This window comes from Chanos chanos, chromosome 8 (assembly GCF_902362185.1).
Source record: "Chanos chanos chromosome 8, fChaCha1.1, whole genome shotgun sequence".
NCBI classification, from domain to species: Eukaryota; Metazoa; Chordata; class Actinopteri; order Gonorynchiformes; family Chanidae; genus Chanos; species Chanos chanos.
In genome coordinates, this window is record NC_044502.1 from 34147522 (window position 1) to 34169994 (window position 22473).

Below are 22473 nucleotides of genomic sequence, written 5' to 3' on the forward strand. Positions count from 1 at the left end.
ACGCAACGCAACACAACACAACACAACACAACGCAACGCAACACAACACAACACAACACAACACAATACAACACAACACAGCACAACACATGAAACTACTGTACGGTACAATAATCCTGACTTGGTCATAGCACAGTAATTATAGCAAAATGGGCGTTGATGGAATCAGACCTAAATAAACCGGACCATAGAAACTTTAAGCTTTTACATTACTAACAACACAGACAATTCAGCTCAATATTCTTCAAAGCAATATTTACCACATTTCTGTACGAAACCGAACCGTTCAAATGTCATGATCTCATTTCAGTAATGAGAGGGAAAACCGCAACACAACTTGGTGAAATACGGACTGAGGGAAAGAGAGTGTCAAAACATCGATGTGGGGGAATCTCGTGTGTATCCTGAAGAGCAGTGATTAAAGGCTAGGCTAAACTTTAGATCAAGCGTCCAGAGCCGAGCAGATCCTCTGTTGCTATATGGCTTTAGAGACTGCACTGACTTTTGGCTGAGTTGTGAAGACACTAGTGCTGAGCTGGGTTTTCCTCTCAACTGGCCTGTAACACTTGGCCATGCTTAGGTCTCCATGAGTTGTACAACAGACTCTCTTCACGGATAAAAAGCCAACATGGTTACGACAGAGCTACCGCAGAATATGATGTCAGGGACAACGTAAACCATATCTCTGATCTCTGAGCCTTCATTTCTCATTTGTTTGCTCTCTCTGTCTCTCTCTCTCTCTCACACACACACACACAGATATATATGTGCACACGCATACTCACACATGCACACATGCACAAATACACACATACACGCACAAATCCACAGTCTCATACACACAACCTCACCTGTTAAACTCTCTTGCACCACCTCAAATACTAGTACTTCTACGCTCTCTCTCTCTCTCTCTCTCTCTCTCTCTCTCTGCCTAATCTAGAAGTGCATTTAGACTCTTCTTTTATCTCTCCTCTTCCACGTATCTCAAACATTTTGTGTCTGTATCAACAATAAATAATGTGCAGTATTGTCCTTACATATCAAACATTTCAATTACACCCAGGCTGGTAATTAAATTGGTCAATTCAGTTTATTCAGTCAGATCCCATTTCAAACTTATGTCCTCACAGTCTAATTTTTTACCTCTCATTTACAATTTCATTTTATTGCAGTTGAATTCTACTAAAAATAACATGATTTATTAATCATTGCAGAATTATTTGTGACAAATACAATAAGATAAAAACGTACATATAGTAAAAAAATATATCCTGATGCTACAGTGTCATAAATGCAAATATAGTTAGCTGAAACCAAGATGTGTTCATTACAAGGAAGACCAAACACTCCTCACAGCTGAGCACAGTCAGTTGCCACTTAGTTGGGTCCTAGCTACAAGACTCATTACTTATGCATGCTGTTCTTCATTACAAACCTGGCAACAAGTGTGTGTGTGTGTGTGTGTGTGTGTGTGTGTGTGTGTGTGTGTGTGTGTTTAAATCCATGATGCATGATGGAGAAAGAAAGAGAGAGAGAGAGAGAGAGAGAGAGAGAAGAGAGAGAGAATGAGAGAGAGAGAGAGAGAGAGAAAGAGAGAGAGAGAGAGAGAGAAAGAGAGAGAGAGAGAGAGAGAGAGAGAGAGAGAGAGAGAGAGAGATTGCCCACGTGTGTGTGATCTCCTGTTACGATCGGCTTACTCTCTTACTGTAAGACAGTGTGTTGGGCTATAAGAAGGCTGTGCTCAGAACAGGGTCTCCTGGCCACAGTCCCTCCTCATTATCTTCTGGCAGCTTATACTGCTTTGATTATGTTGCTGGTGGCATGTTGGAGGAGAAAAAGAACGAGAGAGAGAGGGGAGGGGTGTAATTTTTCTTAATATTAAAATGTTAAAGAGTTGTTCAGAATATTTACAATAGGTAGAAACCATCTTACACCATTTGTAATCATCATTCTAAACTACAGAGTACTACAGTGATAGAGCGTAGTGATAATTCATACACTAACCAAAATGAATGAAATTTGGTAGCCATATTATCATAATCATCAATGCATTTTAAGATAAACTTTGACAGCAATTACAGATATTCAGATTTCAATCTATTCAATCTTCAATCTGTTTTTTATTTGTTTTGTTTTGTCTTTTGTCTGTTTGTCTGACTTGTTGTTGTTGTTGTTTTTTTTGGGGGGGGGGGGGGGGGCGCATTGTGACACTTGAAGTACAGCAAATGCTTTTGAAATTGTCTGGTTTTAGCCCATGCGAGCAGAGCATCTTATCCATACAGCACGAGGAAAGTGTGAGCGCATATCCTGAATTGTAAAGAAGGCAGACCATTATGTCACGCCGCTGATATGTTCAAACACATGCCGGGACAACCAGCTGCAGTGTGAGGCCGCGTATTGTGTGTGTGTGTGTGTGTGTGTGTGTGTGTGTTCGCGAGGAAACCTGCTCATGTGAGTAGCCTGATACGCTACATAAACCTCAGAAAAGACGGTTACAATACTACAGTATAAATATCGCACCTCGTAATTTAACAGGAGCAATATGTGTTAAGCCACTTAATTATATATGAAATGAAACCTTTGATTTGAAATCATGCGAGTAACCCTTCTCAATAATTTGGCTTTAACAAGTGCAACTGTCATTAAATACCAGGACATTATTCAGTTCCGTTCCAATAAAACAAACAAACCTTGGGTAGGATCGGTCTCAGCTCCATCACACCACACCATCTGACGTTGAGCATCACTCTACCTGAGCCGTTTCGCTGCAGGTCACTGACGAAGCCTGCGATTTGTCCCTGGGGTAGCCTACTTTTTCTTTCTTTTTCTTTCTTTCTTTCTTTCTTTTTTGAAACGCCGTTGGGTCAATATTAAGGATTACTTTTCATTAGAGTCGTCGTATTCAGATTCACTCTAGATATATGTCACTATAACAAACCCTCCTTGTTATTTAGACTTTGCAGAGCAGTTATACCCAAAGCTAGTGTCTACAAGCTTGTTTGTTTGTCTGATTCACCCCCTCCCAACACCAACGAGCCAACCTCCGTTCACTCATGCAGGCACGTTTTACGGAAAGCAGGAAATTTCTCCTTTCACATACCCTAGGCTAATTGTTACAGGGGTACGAAGTGGGGGGGGGGGGGGGGGGGGTTGCCCGAGTTGCCATTGCAACATTTAAACCCTCTTCTTCGTCCCCTTTCACGTCCAGTCTCAAAAACCAAATGTAGGCCGTATTGTGAATAGCCTACTTAATTTATTAGCATAAGTGCCTCATTGTTTCCACTTTGAATATTTAACATTTAGATTGTATAAATATATTACACGACATTGATTATACATATACATACATTACAGTTACATAGCGGAATTGCTGTGGTTAAAAAATATTTAAATTGAACTAGCAAAATGAATTCTCTGACCAAAAAGCGTGGCGATAGTAACAGTGGACACAGTTCACTGACATTCGACAAGAAAATAATTTTCAATTTGCTCATAAGCCTCTTATGTGGTTTTTGATGGTTTAACTGTCTTTCTTAAAGAAACATTATGTGTATATTGGATTAGAGGTGTTCGCTCTCTTTCCTTTCCCTTTTCCTCTCCTTTCCTTTCATCATCAGCGAAATACAGATTAGAGAGAAGATTGTAAAAGCCCTCTCTAGAGAACCGGCCGATCTTCATTCCAGTGCCTTTGTGATGATATTGATGATGATGATGGCCAAGTGGACAGTTTGATTTTTGTGTGCCGAGCTAGTTATAAAGAATCAATATTATATCAAGGGGTAACTTTCGTGATAAAGGACTTTAGCCAGTCGGGCTATTCATCATAAGTCTGTAGCAAGCTGATAGGTCAAAAGAAATTATATTGCACTAAAGAGAGTGTCTTCTTATCTCTCTATACCAGGGGAGTGGAGGACAAGCCGATCGATACAGTAGCTGCGGTATACTCCTTGCAATTATCAATAGCTGATTTTGTCTTCCCGGGGTTGCATCTATTAATACCAGATAATAACAGCCTTTTGGACATAACTTCTAGAGAGGGATGATGAGAGTTGGAGGAAAAAAGAAAAAAAGTTTGCACTTAAAACGACCTTGCTGTCAAGGTAACTGTCATTCACTGCAAAGTGTTACCGCTAGGGAAAGAAACCACATGATCTAACAGCAAAGACATAGCCTACTACACGAACCATAGTTCAGAAATTAGTTTCAAAATGATCGAGTTCTTTTTCTAAGCCGTCCTGTAAAGGACGATGCCATCAGTCTTGACTATTATCACTGAGTGCATCAACGCGTCATGCAGGGTGCTTTTCATATGTGTCCTTGTAGTCAGCGTTAAACTAAATCCACAATGTTAGTGACATATGAGATGAACATATTCACTATTATGGACAATATTCTGTGAAAATTTAGAAAAGACAGAAAGAAAATAAAGTGTAGCAGAGCACCCCCAACCCCTCCCTTCCCAGTACTTTAAAACTGATGAAGTATTACTTTAAGTCCGACAGTATGTTTTTAAAAACGTACATGACGGGGTTTAGTATTTCATTTACAACAAAATGTTTCATTAATATCTTTCATCTTTTTCAACACTATATTTAATAACCAGGAACGTATAAATCAGTAGTATTTGTTGCATGCCAAATAGATTTCCAGTTTATTAAATGGGGATGGGTTAAGAAATGTTGTGTTGATGTATTTCTGTATTTTAAAAACTCAAATCTTCTTATTATTTTTAATGTTGTCTCACTGGCCATTAATGAATTATGAAATTTTATCTAAGCGAGAGATTCAAAACGAAAATCATAAACTGTTACAGATATGCTCATCAACTGGCAGGCATTTGTATTTTTTCCCCCTTTTTTTTCAAGGTTACCTATTCCCCTTCGCACGGTAAACCCACCCCTGAGTATTGTCCGATAATGTAAGCGACAATGCAAACGCAAATTAACTCTTTCCTCCGACAAACATTTCCGGAAACTAATAGCAGGCCAAAATCTAGTCCTTATTACTAACCATTAACTTACTCAGAGCTAACAAAGATTCATATGTTATATGTGCAAACATAATAATCCTTCCAATTTTACATGACAAGTAAATATGCAACGTATGATTTAATGTGCCGTCATCTTTTCAGTTTAAGAGCGCAGACTCTGGAGGAGCCAAGTAATCTTACATGTAACTTCATACATTAAATGCTTCACTTAAATTCTAAAAAAAACACATTTCACTTAATTTTGCCCCGACCGTGATCAAAAACGTAGTTAATCTAAAAACAGATCATTATGTTTTATCAAAGTGCTCAAGGTTTAAATAAACTCAAACAATAGACGAGGAGAGTTTGGATAGCTGTTATCTTAAAAATGTATTATACAAATCAGTCTTTTGCATTCAAGTGTGTTCTCCCGATAAGGCTATTTGGTTAACCGTTAAATTCTGTTACGACGCCGGCTAGTCCGTCCTGGAATGTGAAGTAAAGGAGTTGAACAGTAACTGTGTAGTACATCCTAGCGGTCGCTAAACGCAATGGGCTGAACTTAAGCCCTGGGTTTAACTCCCTCGCACACGCGACAGAGCTTCCACACACACAGCTATGGACGAGAGAAACAACGGCAACAAACCTCTCCTAAATCGAGCGCTCTTCGTATAAAGACCTACAACCAACATTCTTGAAAGTTTTTATCGGTCAGACCTGAAGACAGGATTTGAAAAAAGCACGTCTTGTGACAAGATTCAAATTTGTTGACTCATTATTTTACCTACCATTCGACTGGAAGCGGAGAATTTGGAAAGCGGCTCGAGGTGAATTCATTGCCGGGAGCCAGATACTGCGAGGAGGCGGAGAAGCTCTACGCGTATCGTTCGGGTTGAACTTTGTTCCTCTTCTCTTTTTTTTTACCTTGTCTTAACTACTTAAGTTGGACTGATGAGGAATACGCATAGGTAATTTCTACGACTCTTTAACAAACTTTCAGAGACAGTTTTGTTGTTTTCTCTGTTTTCGAAACTCTTCAGAAAACAAACTTGAGAAGTAGCTCAACATCGAAATACCAAACCTTTCAATTAAGTTCAGATATCTATGACTGAAAATTTCCAGATATCTTGGCCCTCCGCTTTGTTGACACCGGGAATTAATACTACCGGCCCAAGACATTTTTTGACAGGATGATGCAAATCCGTGAGACATGACTGATACAATCCACCCAATCATCAAAGCGGCAGTTAAGTAAGGAAGAGCGGGACATTCACGGTATTTGCACATCACACATTCACACAGAGAGAGAGAGCGAAGGAGAGCGAGAGAGAAAGAGCGAACAATCCTTCGAGGGGACAAAAGTTCTCCACAGTAAGAAACAAACCAACAAACAAACAAAAAATAGATGGAAAAGTATGAGCGCGTCAAATGTAAATTATTTCAATCTTTTCATCAGCTGTTGGAAATAGATGAGACGATGGTTGAAGTATGGGATACGACAAAGAAAATCAAGGCATCAATGAATTTCCAGCACTCGTGAGGTAAAAACCTCGGAGAAAAGGAGAGAGGCTGACCTTCCTCGAGTGTGGACCCCCCTGAGAGCAGAGCGTAATAAGCGGTATTTGGCGTGCTGGTGGAAGAGGTGGCTAGCGAACACAGAGACAGCTAGTTTGAGGGTGAAGCAGCTAATTGCTAAGTCCGTCCCTCATTACCATATCCAGTGTGTCCGCTGGACTTCAGCCAATCCCCCTCACACGGCACTATTAATCGCAATGCATTATTCACTATCATAATTATAAACCGACATGCGCAATCCACACAACAGAAACACCAGCTAATTTCCGTAATTTTGCAACTCGACTATTTGTGAACATTTTTTTTTCATTCGCTCGCTGCTGATGTATCTGCAAAAAGCAGGAACAACTCGCAGCGCACAAACAGCATGTCCCGTCGCAAGCAAGCGAAGCCTCAGCATCTCAAGTCGGACGAGGAGCCCTCACTCGCGGGAGTAGTTTCCCAAAATGGTAAGTCTGTTTATATCTTTTCTTGTCATAATAGGACACTTTGGTATAAGATTGGTTAGCGGAATGTATGAGATTAAATCTATTCAACTCAATAACTAGATTTTCTTTCAAAAAGTCACCTCTCAGAACAGCTGTTCAATGTCTAATTCTATGAAATACAGGCTTCAATGAATCTGTAATTGCAATATGTATAACAGTGAATGAGACTGATTACGTCTCTCAGACTTGAGAAAAACAGAGAGAGAGCACTTTGAAACTTAGGCGTAGTTTAGGTTGTTGAGCATTCAACACATCAGTTTGATATTTTCTTACGTAAAAAGAATGGAACAAGTCGCACTTTCTTTCCTAACATGAAAAACAAAGAAACAACGGTTCACAGTAGCATTTAATCTCGTAATGATCAGTGTTTGAATATGCAGATCAGGCTAAACAGTAAAAGCTTGCCAGCCTTAAAATAAACAAAGGTTGTTTTGGATAAAATGAGAATTAAAGTTAGAGAAAATTAGTCCACTTTGTTACTTATGTGTCTCAGTTTTTGTGAGATAGATCATAGGGAAGTGAGGTAAAACAGATGTTTGTTTTGGATAAGTAGCACAACCGAGTTGTTACATTTAATATTTTTATCAACGCAAATACACAAAATGTTGTGAGTTTACGGCGAGTAAGTTAATTGAATAAACCAATCTTAGGTTCAGAAAGTCGTATCTACATTAAGTCGTATCTGGGGTATTTGTTTACGAGACATTTAACCTTGATGCGAGCCACACATCAACTGCACTAGCGCTATTTCTCACTTTAGTCTCTCTTACACACTATTTTCTTAAATTATTTTGGAGAAAATGTACGTCTAAAAAGTGCAAAATAACAGAAACTCTCTGTCGGTGTAATAAAAGATACAAGGGTCTGTTGACATACCAGACCTATTGACCGAAACATATATATGGCATTTATAGTGGAAATTCACGTACACCCACTCACCGTCTTTTTAGATAAATTATACAGATACTTTAAGTGAGCAAAATCACGCGCAATTTATTGTGAACTACGTGGAAAATACTCTCTCTCTCTCTCGAGCTGGAGCATTCGTTGTCCCACCACAGATGTCCATTGTGTTACTCATAAAAGAAACGATTGCATATCCTTGTGTAGATTAAGTGCAAATCATGTTTTTGTCATGGAAATGTTTTTTGTTTACATCAGTATTAGGTATTTTTCACACTTCACTTGTTTCCAATCGCGACCCCGAACTGCAAAAAAAAAAAAAAAAAGAGGCTCATTCGCCGTGAGTGAGATTGTCTATACGCTATGTTGGAAATCTATGTAAAAGTCCAATATTCCAAATTGTTATATAGTTTGGTGCTTGCATCTCCCCATATGAAATAATAGACAGTGAAACTGAATATGAAAAAATTAAAATATTAGATTACATCAGATCGCATTTGTTGCCAAAACTGGCTAGTCATTGTATAGCAGGATGCATCCTACGCTGTCAACCATGACTTGAGTTTTTAACCTTAATTAGACTTAGTCACTGCCATTTTAAAATAACTGAAATATGAATTATGAATTTCAGTAAGTCAATCTAAAAGTTAAAAAAAGAAAACAAGAAAAAAAAAACAACAAAAACAAAGAAACGAAAAAAAGAAGGTATTTGTTAGATATTTCTCTCAATTTAGATTTTAATCTGCCTGCTGTAACTGTTTATTTGTAAGTTTTGAAATATATTAATTTTTATAAAAGGTCAGCTTGCCAACATACAGGATATATTATAAAATAATACAAATTATAGGTGTCGACTATTAGCCTGTTACAAGCTCAATACTCCCTATTGTGTCAGTGACAGAACGCTGATGTAAAGGGGTAGCCAAGGAATCATTTTAACAAGTGAAACTATCTTTTCACTCTCTCTACTCCATTTTGCTTATATTTCCTATATGTTTTAAATTTTGTGTGAAAAATGATTTATGTTGTTTATTCATTCATCACAGATGTAACACAATAATCTGTGATATTCTTAACAACTCACGCGATGCTTTGAGACAGTCATGTTTAACTCGAGCATTTTCCTCTGATTTACAAAACATATATCAGGAAATTACACTTCCACCGTTTTCTGTTTTTTTTTTTTTCATGACAGATTTTGATCACATTTTGCAAATTAGAATATAAGCTCAAACTAAACTCATTATTTCAGTCAAGTTTGGTGTTCCATTGTCATTTTGTCCAAATGATACCTTTAACATCACATTTCTCTTTACTCTATGTTCTAAACCACATATTTATTTAAATTGATGAACTACCGAAGCAGCGATGTCAAGACTCAGACAGTGTTGCAGCAGAAACAGCGCCCATCGCTGTGCTATTTTGTGTGTAAATTTTGTAAAATGAGAGGTCTAGAGAGTTCCACTGATTATGACATTACCTGTAGTGGTGTTCTTTGAGTAAAATCTCAGGTCATCTTTTCATATTGGTGGAAAACATCACCATATTATGTTGATTTGAAGAGGTTTGTTTAGAGGGTAGAGAAAATATTTTCTTTATATGTGATTTTTTTTTTAACCACTGAAGAGGGACCTTGCTCATCAAATAACTGCCAAACCACCACAGGGCTTTCTTGTTTATAAAGAAAGAGAACCATGAATATTTTGCAATTTCATCACATATTTTATAGTCCAGAAAACATTCATTAATCCCTCAGAGACATAGGTCAGGGAACTACAAGTAAAAAGATTCAGTCAGTCAGATAGACAGACAGACAGACCAAGAGACAGACAGACACACACACACACACACGCACACACACACACACGCTCCCACACGTACACGAGTCAGCAGAAAGAAAGATCCATTTCAGTTGAAGTGAACACATTGAAATTTCACTGTTACATCGCTGTTTCAACCACATTCGCGTCTTGATGCACTGTTGTCTGTGAGCCCATCATTAAAGGTTTATAGCAGACACAGCAGTGTGTCCTTCACAGATATTTTCTTGCATCATGACTTAAATGGTCTTACATCAGCAATATGTGTATCCTTAACACAGTGGTGCAACATAGTGATCATGGAACACCAGTATTGATTCACTGAAGCGGTAACCTAAAGACGTGGCATGTTGCTGAAATCTGTACAGTTCAGTGTGAATTCGTGATAGACTGAGGCCTAAATGCCATTTCAGATGGACCAGGTGACTGTTAGTAAGCTTTGAGGGCATCATGCAGTTTGACACTGAATGTGTTCCAGGGAGAATATTCTACCTTTGATATGTATTTCACTTTTATTTGGTACCTACATCTGCGGCTTACGTCAGAGCATTAAAATTCACTGCTGCATCAGCTGACCATGCTTCTTTTTTACCCACGTTTCTCTTTGCGTGCTTGTTCACTACTCGTATTCAAAAAGAGGGTTTTTTGATTGTCAGTATATTTTGTATGGAGTTTACACTGTTGCGAAATGTCATCTGTTAAGTTTCTTTTACGTGGAATCCCTGAAAAGGTGGAAACGGATGCAGTTTCTTGCTTCAGATTTGCCTCCCTCCTCTGCTCCCTGTCACCCTAGGACACCTCCCTGACTGGACCCTGAGGGTGTCTGGTTAGAAGTGCTTTGATATTGCTCGTTGATTTAACCTTTCCTTATACTTCTCTGCCAGGGGCGGCCGATGGATGTCAAGCTTATAATACAATTAGTACATCTGTGCCATTGACCTTGGCAGTGCAGCTTAGCGACGTCCTAGAAAGTGTTAACACTGAGTGTCTTTCATCTTACCGCTGCTTCCTCTGAATCTAGTCCCCATGAGCCCCTCCCTAGTGCCGAGGGGGGTCTGTGTAGAACTAAAACACACACACACACACATGCACGCACATACGCGCACACACACACACACACACACACACACACACACACACACACACACACACACACACACACACACACACACACGTGTGCTTTCTCTTATGAACAGTTTTACTCTTGTAGTTTTTGTAGTTTTTCTTTCTCTCTCTCTCTCTCTCTCTCTCTCTCTCTTGCTTGCTCTATCTGCTTGGAACCAACACACACATTCACTCACACCCACACAAAGTTTAGAGAGGAGATAACCATGTATAAAAAAAGCTCTCTTTTATGTCTAATACCAAATTGGGAGAAAAATTTCTTACATTAATAAGGCAAAGACTGCGGCTTCTTTGTAGTATCAATATTTTAAAGGCCCAAACTGTCAAATTGTTCCTTTTCATTCTGGACACCCTAAGACAAAGATATTTTCCCCTGAATAAATCTCATGTACTTGTTAATTTTGTTAAACAGAAAGTTTAATTTTAAATCCCCCTCTATCTACCTGTACTATTAAGGTCACATACTATTTCTGTTACTGAATAATAGGGTTTCACAAGACAGACTAAAACACTGAGAAAGAGATATGAGGTAAAAGCAGGCAAGAATGAGTGATTTAAGAGAAGAAAAAAAGAAAACAAGCTGTTAGAAAGCTCTAGAATGAACAGTGACAGCATGGCTGCTCCTCTATCCCTCCTCAGGGAAGCTTTGTTTGGCTTTTGTTTTAATCCACTCTCACCATTTGGTTGAGGTCTCTGGACCACCCACATAGATTTGCCAAAGATGTTTCACAAAAAGGAGCTCGTTTTTTACAGGCAAATATAGCTGTCTTGTAATTACAGTTTGGTTCTGAGAACACTCATAAATATGATGCCCCAATTAAGAATGGCCTGCCAACATGATGTGCTGCAGCCTTCTTTAGGACAAAGTGCTGTCATTGAGCGACTGTATCGCAAGGCCTGCGTAAACAAATCGTTAATGTTTTGGCTGCGTCACATCTGCATGGGGGTGACAAAGAGCTCTCTGTTTTGAAGCATATAGCACGGTTACTGTACCACTCTGCCTGAGGGTACAGGGCCTGGGAACACTAGCTTGGACGCTGTTCCGCAGGTGTACAGCTCCGCTTCCACACCACTCCCCAGTCTCTACCATCTCTGTGCGGGGATGATGTCTTCTTCATGATCCTTACCTAGTGCCATTCTCTGAGAAATTGAAGGGGGGGGGGGGGAGAGAGAGAGAGAGAGAGAGAGAAATGGGTCAATAAAAACAACAGAGGAAAGAGCATTGGGAGCCTTAAGAAAAGAGAGAGAGAGAGAGAGAGAGAGAGAGAGAGACGCAATGGAAAAAAAGTGTCATTCGCACAGGAATTTCTCAACATTGTTAAACCCAGCAGGCATCCTTATTTGCCTCCCCCATTCTCTCAGCTTGGGCTGAACCTATGGCGATTCATCTCAATTTGAGAGATTCCAAACTCTCTTAAACACTTAAAAGTATGTTTCTGAAAGAAACAGGAGGGCAAGGTGGGCTGGGATGGTTTAGTACACAAATTGTGCAAGTTAAAGACATAGAGGCAGGATGCATACTAGGTTGCCATGTGGCACAGTTTAAAAAAGAGAAAAAAAAAAATTGCACGCGGTGTTACAAACATGTTGTTGTTACACAGCGTTAAAATGAGTTTGCCCTTCATCCAGAGGTGATAAGCAATTCTTAAACTGAGACAACTTAAAGTGCTGCTGAAGCATTTTCAATCCGGTCAGTGGCTTTTGTCAGCGGAGCAATACAGTGATTTGCCACTCTTGTCTCAAGAAATATGAAACAAAAATGTCAGCGTTGTCCCGTTGTCTTGTGTCATTTAAAACACAGCCCTCACCACATTATAAACAGTCCTGCCCACCTATGTAGCTGTGTTGATTTGTGCATTTGTAACAAGGTTAGTCATATTGTGTGTGTTTCTGTTCTGATGTGTGTGTGTGTGTGTGTGTGTACATGCGCACGCGCGCGCGTGTGTGTGTGAATGTATATGAATAAGCGTGTTTTTTGTGTTTGAGCAAATAGTTAAGAATTGCTTGATACTTGCTCAATACAAAATTCTGCGGCTTGCTCAGAATCAGTTCAGAGCATGAATTCTTTATCTGATATTATGTGTCAGATTAGTGGGGTTCAGTTAGCATGCCAAAGATGGCTCACCAAGATAGTGGATACAATGATTCAAAGTCTACAATCCCTCTATTGATTCCGTTGAGGTTCATATTTGCATTTGAGTAAAGGAAGACTCTTAAAGGAATGAAAAACACATTGGATTTTTTAATGCCTTCCTTTCTCATGCTATAGGTGAATCAATACAGCTCTTTCTCTTTTGCACACTCTCTGTCTGGTATACACGGACACACACATAAATACACACACACACACACACACAACCGCGTGCATGCGCACATACACACGGGACTCGCCATCTTAGAATTTTTCATTTATTTCTAAATAATATGTAAGAATATACAGATAAAGAAAAAGATAAGTGAAATTTGAATGATAAATTTGAAAATCTTCAACACTCTACAGTATATTCTTAAGTTTGAATTCTACATTTATTGCATGTTTTATTCTTTTAACTGAAAGTAATAAAATAGTTTTGTTTGAAAAAAAAAATGTATTTTTGCAAGAAATTCACCAGTCTGGTTGAGTCAATGATGAGTAAATAAAGGTTGCATGAACCGAGGGTGCAACTTTTTTTTTTTTTTACACACCTGTATATCTCTTAATACATCCAATGTACAGATGTTTAATTGCTCAAATTTGGAAATGTTAAATATTCCCCTGAAATCCATTTACTGTGACAGTTGATTTGAGAAAGGCCAATCTAAGAGTGCAGTAAAATACAGAGAAGAAGGTTTATTATCTTTTACTATAAATTTACTACTTGTCTGACGTCAGCTGTGTTGAGCAATCCTTCGATGAAAAAGTACTGGCAAAAAGGATGAACCGTATTTTTGAATGATATGAGATGTTAAATATGCAGAGGAGGAAAGAAGGCAAATGATATTAATTCTTTGTTAATGATTGTGCTACTCAAACAGTCACTGCAAAGAAAGCTTGACCTGTCACTCTCCAGTTATGTAAATGAGCCCTTCTGTTGGTTGATCGGCAAAGAAGAATTTTGCCCATATGTTTTTTTTTTTTGCTCTGTTCAAATTTGTTTTGTATTATATTGTTTTCGTAAAAGAAAAAAAAAAAAGAAAAGAAAAAACAATTCTACAATAGGTATTATGCATTTACTACGTGTAAATTGTTATTTCATGTAAAATGCGTGGCAAAACTTCTTTTTTTTTTCTTTTGGCCCTGTAAATGTAACTGTTTTTGTAGAATCAATATAGCGCTGTGTACATTTTTTTTCGCTGTGTGTTAATGTACATGCGTATGAAAAGGTGTGTGTATGTATGTTTATTTACATGTATGAGCTCACGTGTGTGTGTGTGTGTGTGTGTGTGTGTGTGTGTGTGTGTGTCACACTTTGTCCAGAGGAAAAAAGAAATCAAATAAAGCTTGCCACTGGCGTCAGTCTGGCCCCATGGGTGTCCTGGATGCACCGCTAGCTCTACCAAAAGCCTTTCTGTTGATTATTAATTAAGTTAAAGAAATCGGACCCTGATGGCACAGTCGCCCCTTTGGCGAGAAATTACAGCAACAGTGATGAATTCCTTCACTAATGACTCATTTGAAAGACGAAACAGGTTATGTGAAGGCTCTGAAATAGGCAGTCTGATGCATTTTGTCTCCTCTGACATGACTATTGTGGAGATAGAACAGTGTACACCTCACAGTCTCTCACAGCGTCATTGTGAAAAAATTCAACATGAATGGCTCTGATGTGCAGAGAATTTTTTTTTAGAAATGTTATTTGATGTAATTCAGACTTTTTGCTTAGGCAGCTGTACCGTATGAAATGATCCATGGGAGCGTTTACTTTTGTTCTGTTTGAGTAAAATGCGTATTTCACAAAACATTTCGCATTCTTTGAATGCAAATTAAAGTTGTTCATACGTGAATATTTTCTCAATTTGAGGTTTATTCACTTCTTATTTTAAAAAGATTTAACTGATACACAGGACATGGGAATCATTAATCAGAACATGATCAGAACAACCTTATAAAATTTGAATGAAGTGCCACAGGTAGTTTAGTCATAATGTTACATCTCAGGATCTCCAAACATGCTTTCTCGCTGGATTAATCAACTCTCGTTTCAGCCTGTCAGTCTATTTGAGCAAGCTGTTCTTGTCTGCTACAGGGGCAAGGGAAGAAAATTCTATACATTTGCACTGGTCTAATTACGTTTTGCTAGTGTCAAGGCACAGTCGGTAGAGTCTCTGAAGCAAAGCAGTCGTTCTGCTTGCCATGTCAGAAAGTAGCAGGCTTGCATAACACACAGCAGCCAACACACACATACATGCACAAACCCCCGATCACACACACACGTGTCTGGCCACAGACTCATTTTAACATGTGATAAAGTGCATGTGGAGGCTGGTTTTCACGGTTTGATCAGGTGTGAATTAGAACTGTTTTCAGGGAACTTGCCCTCTCTGTTGGCAAATGATGGCAAGACGCGGAACAGGAAGTGGCTTCTCACAACTGTGATTAAGCATATGTAACTAATCAAAGACATTGCTGCTATGGCACAAGCATGTAATTTGTTGAGTCTTGTTTTGTGGAGGAAAGAGAGCTGAGAGTTACAGGATGAAAGAAAGAAACTAAGAATGAAAGAGTAAAAGAAAGAAAGAGAGAGAAAAAGATGGGATATGTAACAAGAAAATAACCTTTACTGATATATAACACATACCACGAGCAGCATGCTTAAGCTACATGCTATTTGTCTTTTTTTTTTCTTTTTTCCTTTTTTTTGGTAATAATTTGTGTGATTGCATTTCAAATTTCTCTTTTTTTTTCTCTTTTAACAAGTATGCAGGGCATGCTCTTGCAGTATAAATGAATTTACAGAGCTTTAAGTCTGAGACAACTCATAATAGAATTGCACAGGATGGTAAGCTGAATTTGTAAACGGTTAAATCTGGTTGAAATGCAGAGGCTATACATTACTTCAGCAATGCTAAATGAAGAAGCCCAGGCATTTTAAATTCAGGTGGAAATGAAAGGCTTGATAGCAGAGGGGAATCCTAATGGGGCCATCAAAGGCCTGATTTGTACTCAACAGGCGAAGCAGCTGTGAATTGTATGAAAATATTGGAAATCAATAGCTTCTATGGAATTTCATTAAGCGGCAGTATCCACAATTGATAGGGCTTCATAATTTGATGGATTGCACAAAGAAAATTATTAGCTAGCTATATAGAGAGGGGTAGAATGCACTAAACTGGGTCTAGAGAATTGGCGAACTGGGGCAATTTGCGCAAAATAGAAAAAAAAAAAAGAAGAAGAAGACTATTGATTTCAGCTGTGGTTAAAAGAAAAAAATAAATAAAGGCTAAATCTTTGCAGAGCTGTTGTGCAGAAAATGTGTTGAATGTCTTTGAATTATTATTCATTTATTCCATTTTTCCCCTCTCTCTCCCCCCTAATTCTTTACCATTCTCCATCGCAGTCTCAGGTGAAGCCCTGGACGATGGGGACAGTGGCAACGAGAGCCGTAGTGGCAGTGAGGAGACTCATGTTTGTGAAAAGTGCTGTGCTGAGTTCTTTAAGTGGTCTGATTTCTGTGAGCATCTGAAGAGCTGCACCAAGAACCCTCTTGTGCTCATTGTAAATGAGAACGAAGCCACTCCGGATCCAGAGCAGGATTACCCAACTGAGCCCTCTCCTGTGCCCAGTTGTGCCAGTGAACCAGCAGATAGTGAGGACGCAGGGGAGGGTAGCCACACACCAGCAGAGGGTGATGAAGGAGCTGAGATGACTTTGGAGAGGGCTGCTGCCCTGGACAAGGAAGATGAGCCCATGGAAGTGGAGTTGTCTCCTGACAAACCCATGGAACCGGAGGACCAAGATGCCTCACCTGAGCCAGACGCCGCCCTACCTCAGCTTGATGATGCTGTTCAACCCTCAGGGCCAGGCTACAGCATGCCTAATACCAACGTCACCCTGGAGACTCTGCAAGGCACCCGTGTAGCTGTAGCTCAGTTCTCACAGAGTTTTCGCGGGGCAGTTGCTGGAGGAGTGTCCACCATGGCCATTCCCATGATTTTGGACCAGCTGATGGCCCTACAGCAACAACAGATTCATCAGCTTCAGCTGATTGAGCAGATCCGCAGTCAGGTGGCACTGATGAACAGGCAGCCTACGACACAGCCCGCTCTCAACCATCACCCCCATCACAGCGCCAGCTCCCAGACAGCTTCGTCTTCCTGCGTGCCTGCAGTGCCCAGCCAGCTACAGCTGCATAGTTTTATCACACCACCCGTCCACCAGCTGCCTGTCAGGTTACCCGCTACTAAAAACAGCCAAGGCCCCATCTCATCCTCAACTATAGAAGGGCCCCACGCCCATGTGTCACAGACAGGAGGCCAGATGCCCAACAGTGGGATGAGTGGGAACAGCTCCACAATCAGCTCCTCATACCCACCAAGTAGCTCCAGTGCAATTTCCTCTCTGCTGCCACCGTGTTCAGCTCCAAACACAATCAGCAGCAGCAGCAGCAGCAGTAGCAGCAGCAGCACTGGAACTGTAAGTGGTGTCAGCAGCAGTGTGGCCCTGCCCCGGAACACCACCAGCCCCCCAGCCCTGAGCCACAGCAGCCTGCTGAGCTCCCCCTCTGGTCTGCCGCTGATATCTCACAGTTCATCCAGCAGTGTCATTTTCCCTAACCCACTAGCAAGTATCGCAGCAACAGCCAATGCTCTTGACCCCCTCTCTGCCCTTATGAAGCATCGTAAAGGGAAGCCTCCGAATGTCTCTGTGTTTGACACCAAGCCTAGCTCTGAGGACCCTTTCTTCAAGCATAAATGCAGGTTCTGCGCCAAGGTTTTTGGCAGTGACAGTGCCCTCCAAATCCACCTGCGCTCTCATACTGGTGAGAGGCCCTTCAAATGTAACATCTGTGGCAACCGCTTCTCCACAAAGGGGAACCTGAAGGTACATTTCCAGAGACACAAAGAGAAGTACCCTCACATTCAAATGAACCCTTACCCCGTCCCTGAGTACCTGGACAATGTGCCTACCAGCTCAGGTATTCCCTATGGCATGTCTCTACCCCCAGAAAAGCCTGTTACCACGTGGCTAGACAGCAAGCCGGTTTTACCCACTGTCCCTACCTCAGTGGGACTGCAGCTTCCCCCAACTTTGCCCAGCATGATAGGGGGCTTTGGTGATTCCCCTAGCCTCACACCCTTAAGCAGATCACCTCAAAGGCCATCACCACCATCAAGTGAGTGTGCATCTCTCTCACCTAATCTTCTCAACACTGAGGCCATCACAGCGCTTACATCAGAGTCACCACAGCCTAATATGGGGAGTGATGTGCCACCTGTTCTAAAACCAGAGGGGGTCCACCTGCCACCCAACTGCACCTCTAGACCAGGAGAAAGCAGCACCACCTCCACCACTGTAACTCAAATGCCCATGACAACCATGGTATCCACGACAACCACGACCACTACACAGTCCACAGACACAGTAACCGTTCCTTCCTCCAACTCTCATTCTGCGCTCCCTCTGATCTCAGAACAGTTCAAGGCAAAGTTCCCCTTCGGTGGACTCCTGGACTCTATGCAAACATCAGAGACCTCAAAGCTGCAGCAGCTGGTGGAGAACATTGATAAGAAGATGACAGACCCCAACCAGTGTGTCATTTGCCATCGTGTGCTTAGCTGTCAGAGTGCCCTCAAGATGCATTACCGTATCCACACAGGGGAGAGGCCCTTCAAATGCAAAATATGTGGCCGTGCTTTCACTACTAAGGGCAATTTGAAAACGCACTTTGGGGTTCATAGGTCCAAACCCCCTCTTCGGGTGCAGCACTCCTGTCCCATATGCCAGAAGAAGTTTACTAATGCTGTGGTACTGCAACAGCACATACGCATGCACATGGGAGGCCAAATTCCCAACACACCTCTGCCTGAGGGGTTTCAGGACATGGATACAGACCTCTGTTTTGATGAGAAAAGCTTAGACACCATGAGCAACTATGATGATGAGCTGATAGATGAAATGGAGCAGGCCATGGAGGATGAGGCAGATTTAAAAGAAGGAGAGATGGAGGCATCCAAAACCCTACTTCTGTCTCCCAGCAGTTCTCCTCCAACCTCTGTCATCTCTAGCATAGCTGCCCTGGAAAACCAGATGAAGATGATTGATTCCACAGTGAACATGACAAGGTCTTTGGGTGTAAAATCTACTGAAAATGGAGGTGGAATCAGTGGAGAAGGTGAATTGTTCACCAACGATTCATCATCAGCTATGGGTGATCTCGAGAACCACAGCATTGGGAGTCCGGCCCTGTCTGAGTCGTCAGGCTCAATGCAAGCTCTTTCTCCTGTCCAAAGTCAGGCTGAGAGCCATCAGTCTAAGTCCCCAGGCCAGGCTAACAACAGCAACACTGCTGTAGAAGAGGGACAGGACTCCATCACTGTGCCAGCTACAGTGAAGTCAGAGAAATCAGAGACCCCCTCTCCAGGCTCTGCTCCTGCAGAAAGCACCGGGGCTCTGGACCTCACAGCAGCTCAGCCCTGCAGGCCCTTCATCAAGGAGGAGAACCAGTTCAGTATGCTGTTCTTGAGTAGAGAAAGAGGTACTTCATGGGAGTTCACATTCTTTTTTATATTTTCTCTTAAAAAAAAACCCAGATATCTAATGTAATGTGTTTTTTATAATAGCTATATATACATATATATATAGCTTTAAAAAAAAAGCATTTCCAGGCAGTTGTATATTTATTTGCACGTCTCCCTGCATTTTAAGCTCAGAATAAACGCTAAAAGACCAAATTAAATGCAATAAAAAGGTTAGTAGACAATGAAAGCAATATATGATTATGCCTTTAATTCTTTTTAGAACATTGGTCTGTTTAGTACGCTCAATATATTTTGCCTTTGGTGTTCAAAATTGCACATCTAAAAAGATCTTTTGTTCCCTTTGCTTTATTTCTAGGTTTAAACACTCCCAGTATGGTAACCACAGCACCCAGTATGATCAAACTTGAGATGAATGGGCACAGCAAGCCAGTTTCTCTGAATGAAGGCCCCCACTTGTCCATGGGCATGCAGGTGCCTCCTGTTGCCCCGCAGACAACAATGAGCCCCAACCTCGCTCCCATGCTGGCACCGCCACCACCCCGCCGGACCCCCAAACAGCACAACTGCCACTCATGTGGGAAAAACTTCTCGTCAGCCAGTGCCCTGCAGATCCACGAACGCACTCACACTGGAGAAAAACCCTTTGCCTGCTCCATCTGTGGCAGAGCCTTCACAACTAAGGGCAACCTTAAGGTATGGCAAGCTTCTCTTTTTCCCATTAACCACTACTTTAGTGTCATTTTTTAAAAAATGTTGATACACGTTCTGGCCACGGAAAACTACATGAACAGAAGTTAATGTGGTTAGTCAAAATGATATATTTAAAAATGATCTGCTTAAATTTCCTCATTCAAATGTAGAGCCAGTAACCACAGGCTCTTGCAATCTATTTGTTCTGTAATTCCAGTAGTAAACTCTATAGTTAGATGATGCTTACAAATATGCTCAAAATGCAGTTTTCAGTCACTTTTCAGTTATAAATGTTATACATTCACGTTTATGATATTCACATGTTCCCCCAAATATATTAAGTTCGGAATTGTTAAGCGTGTTATAATTAGAAAATGTAATATAGCATGTAAAATGATATGTACTGCTACAAATTACATTGTTCAGTTTCATGTTACACAACCAGAACACTAGTATAATAAAGAGGAATCCGAATTTTAATTTAATGCGTATTTCTAATAAATCTTTCAAAGGCATTCAGAAATACTGAATATGTATTAAGTGATGTTATGCACTATCCTTTCTATGTTTTCCATTAAGTTCAAGTCTCTTCACTGACATCATAGGAGAATTATTCATTAAGATGAAAAATATAAGATGAAACATTAGATGATGCTTGTCACACTAATTAATAAAATGTCAGAAAATATTTATTAAGGATGTTTATGATACTGCCACTAATACTAACACCATATGTTTCCTTGTCAGTTCAGGAAAAAAAAACCCCCAAAAAAACAACAACAACAACTCAAAATGTAGTGATTTAAAAGTGAAAAAATCTCTAAGCTAACGAATGTATTACCATGTGATAAATTTACACACAATTCCATGCAGTTATTTTAGGTTTTTAAAGTAACATTTTCAGGTGCATTTTTACTTGTCGCAAGGTATAAATCCAATGAAAATTCATACTTACATGCATGAAATTCAAGCACTAATTCAAATATCTCTGCTGTTTGTACAGGTTCATATGGGCACACATATGTGGAACAATGCCCCTGCGAGGAGGGGCCGCCGCCTCTCTGTGGAGAACCCCATGGCCCTGCTGGGCGGGGATGCCATGAAGTTCAGTGAAATGTTCCAGAAGGACCTGGCGGCACGGGCCATGAACGTAGACCCGGGTTTCTGGAATCAGTACGCTGCGGCTATCACCAACGGCCTGGCCATGAAGAACAACGAGATCTCCGTCATCCAGAATGGAGGCATCCCCCCTCTTCCTGTCAGCCTTGGTGGGGGAGGTATCCCCTCACTTGGGGGCATGTCTGGGGGAATGGAAAGGGCACGCACTGGTGGCAGCCCCCCCATGACAGGGCTGGAGAAGTCAGGTTTAGAGGTGGGGGTGGGACGCCCCTTCTCCAGATTCATTGAGGACAACAAAGAGATTGGGATCAATTAATGAAAGGCGTTCAGGGTGAAGAACTACATACAAAAGGACATAATAACTTAAGTGTTGGGAAGTAACTGTTAATCCAGTTTGATCTCTTATGTACTATATTATGTACAGATGAAGTTTTTTTTTTCTGTTTGGTTTTGGATCTATAGTATTCAGTATTGGTTAGAGGTATTTACCTTCCTCCCATTTCTCCTGTTTCGCTCATATGAAGAAATCTTTGTCTCATGTTTGAGAATCTGTTGTCTTGCCAGATTTGCATGGTACTTATTGGTTACTATTAGTGCGTCTGACTGCTTTTAAGGATTACTTTACAGAAAAAAAGAAAGAAAAAAAAAAGAAAAAAGAAAAGAAAAAAGAAAAAAAGATGAAATTTGCTATAGGCAAGCCTCTAAGAGATAAAAAAAAGAAAGAAAAAAAAATGAAAAAATGAAAGGAAAAAGATTGATCTCTGTCTGACTGATCTTTGTCTGGTTATTTAACATCTGCTCCATTCTATGGAGAAATAAGAGAGTGAGACAGGTGAGAATGAATTTCATTGTCTTAGTGCTCGCCTAATATATATTATATTTTTTTTCCATGAAGTAGAAACTTGAGAAAGAAGTTTGAACTATTTTAATCTTTACATTTAGTCTCTTGGCATTGTCTTATATTAATGTCCAGTGTCTTTAGTATTTATAATATTGACAAAAAAAAGCGGGTATAAGAAAATATATTTAAAGGCCCCAACATTTTATTGACCCTTTTTTTTCTAAACTTCAGACTTCTACTATGAATCTCTCTTTCAATAAAGAC

The 22473-nt window shown here is 40.4% G+C and overlaps 1 protein-coding gene across 1 annotated transcript; it reads left to right on the plus strand.

Moving 5' to 3' along the window:
* The first annotated feature begins 6911 nt into the window (after window positions 1–6911).
* Window positions 6912–21684, plus strand: sall3a (spalt-like transcription factor 3a). Its single transcript, XM_030782033.1, has 4 exons — window positions 6912–6993; window positions 16418–19555; window positions 19915–20252; window positions 21253–21684. Exons 1-4 carry the CDS (start codon window positions 6912–6914, stop codon window positions 21682–21684), a joined length of 3990 nt encoding a protein of 1329 aa, XP_030637893.1.
* Window positions 21685–22473: the final 789 nt, after the last annotated feature.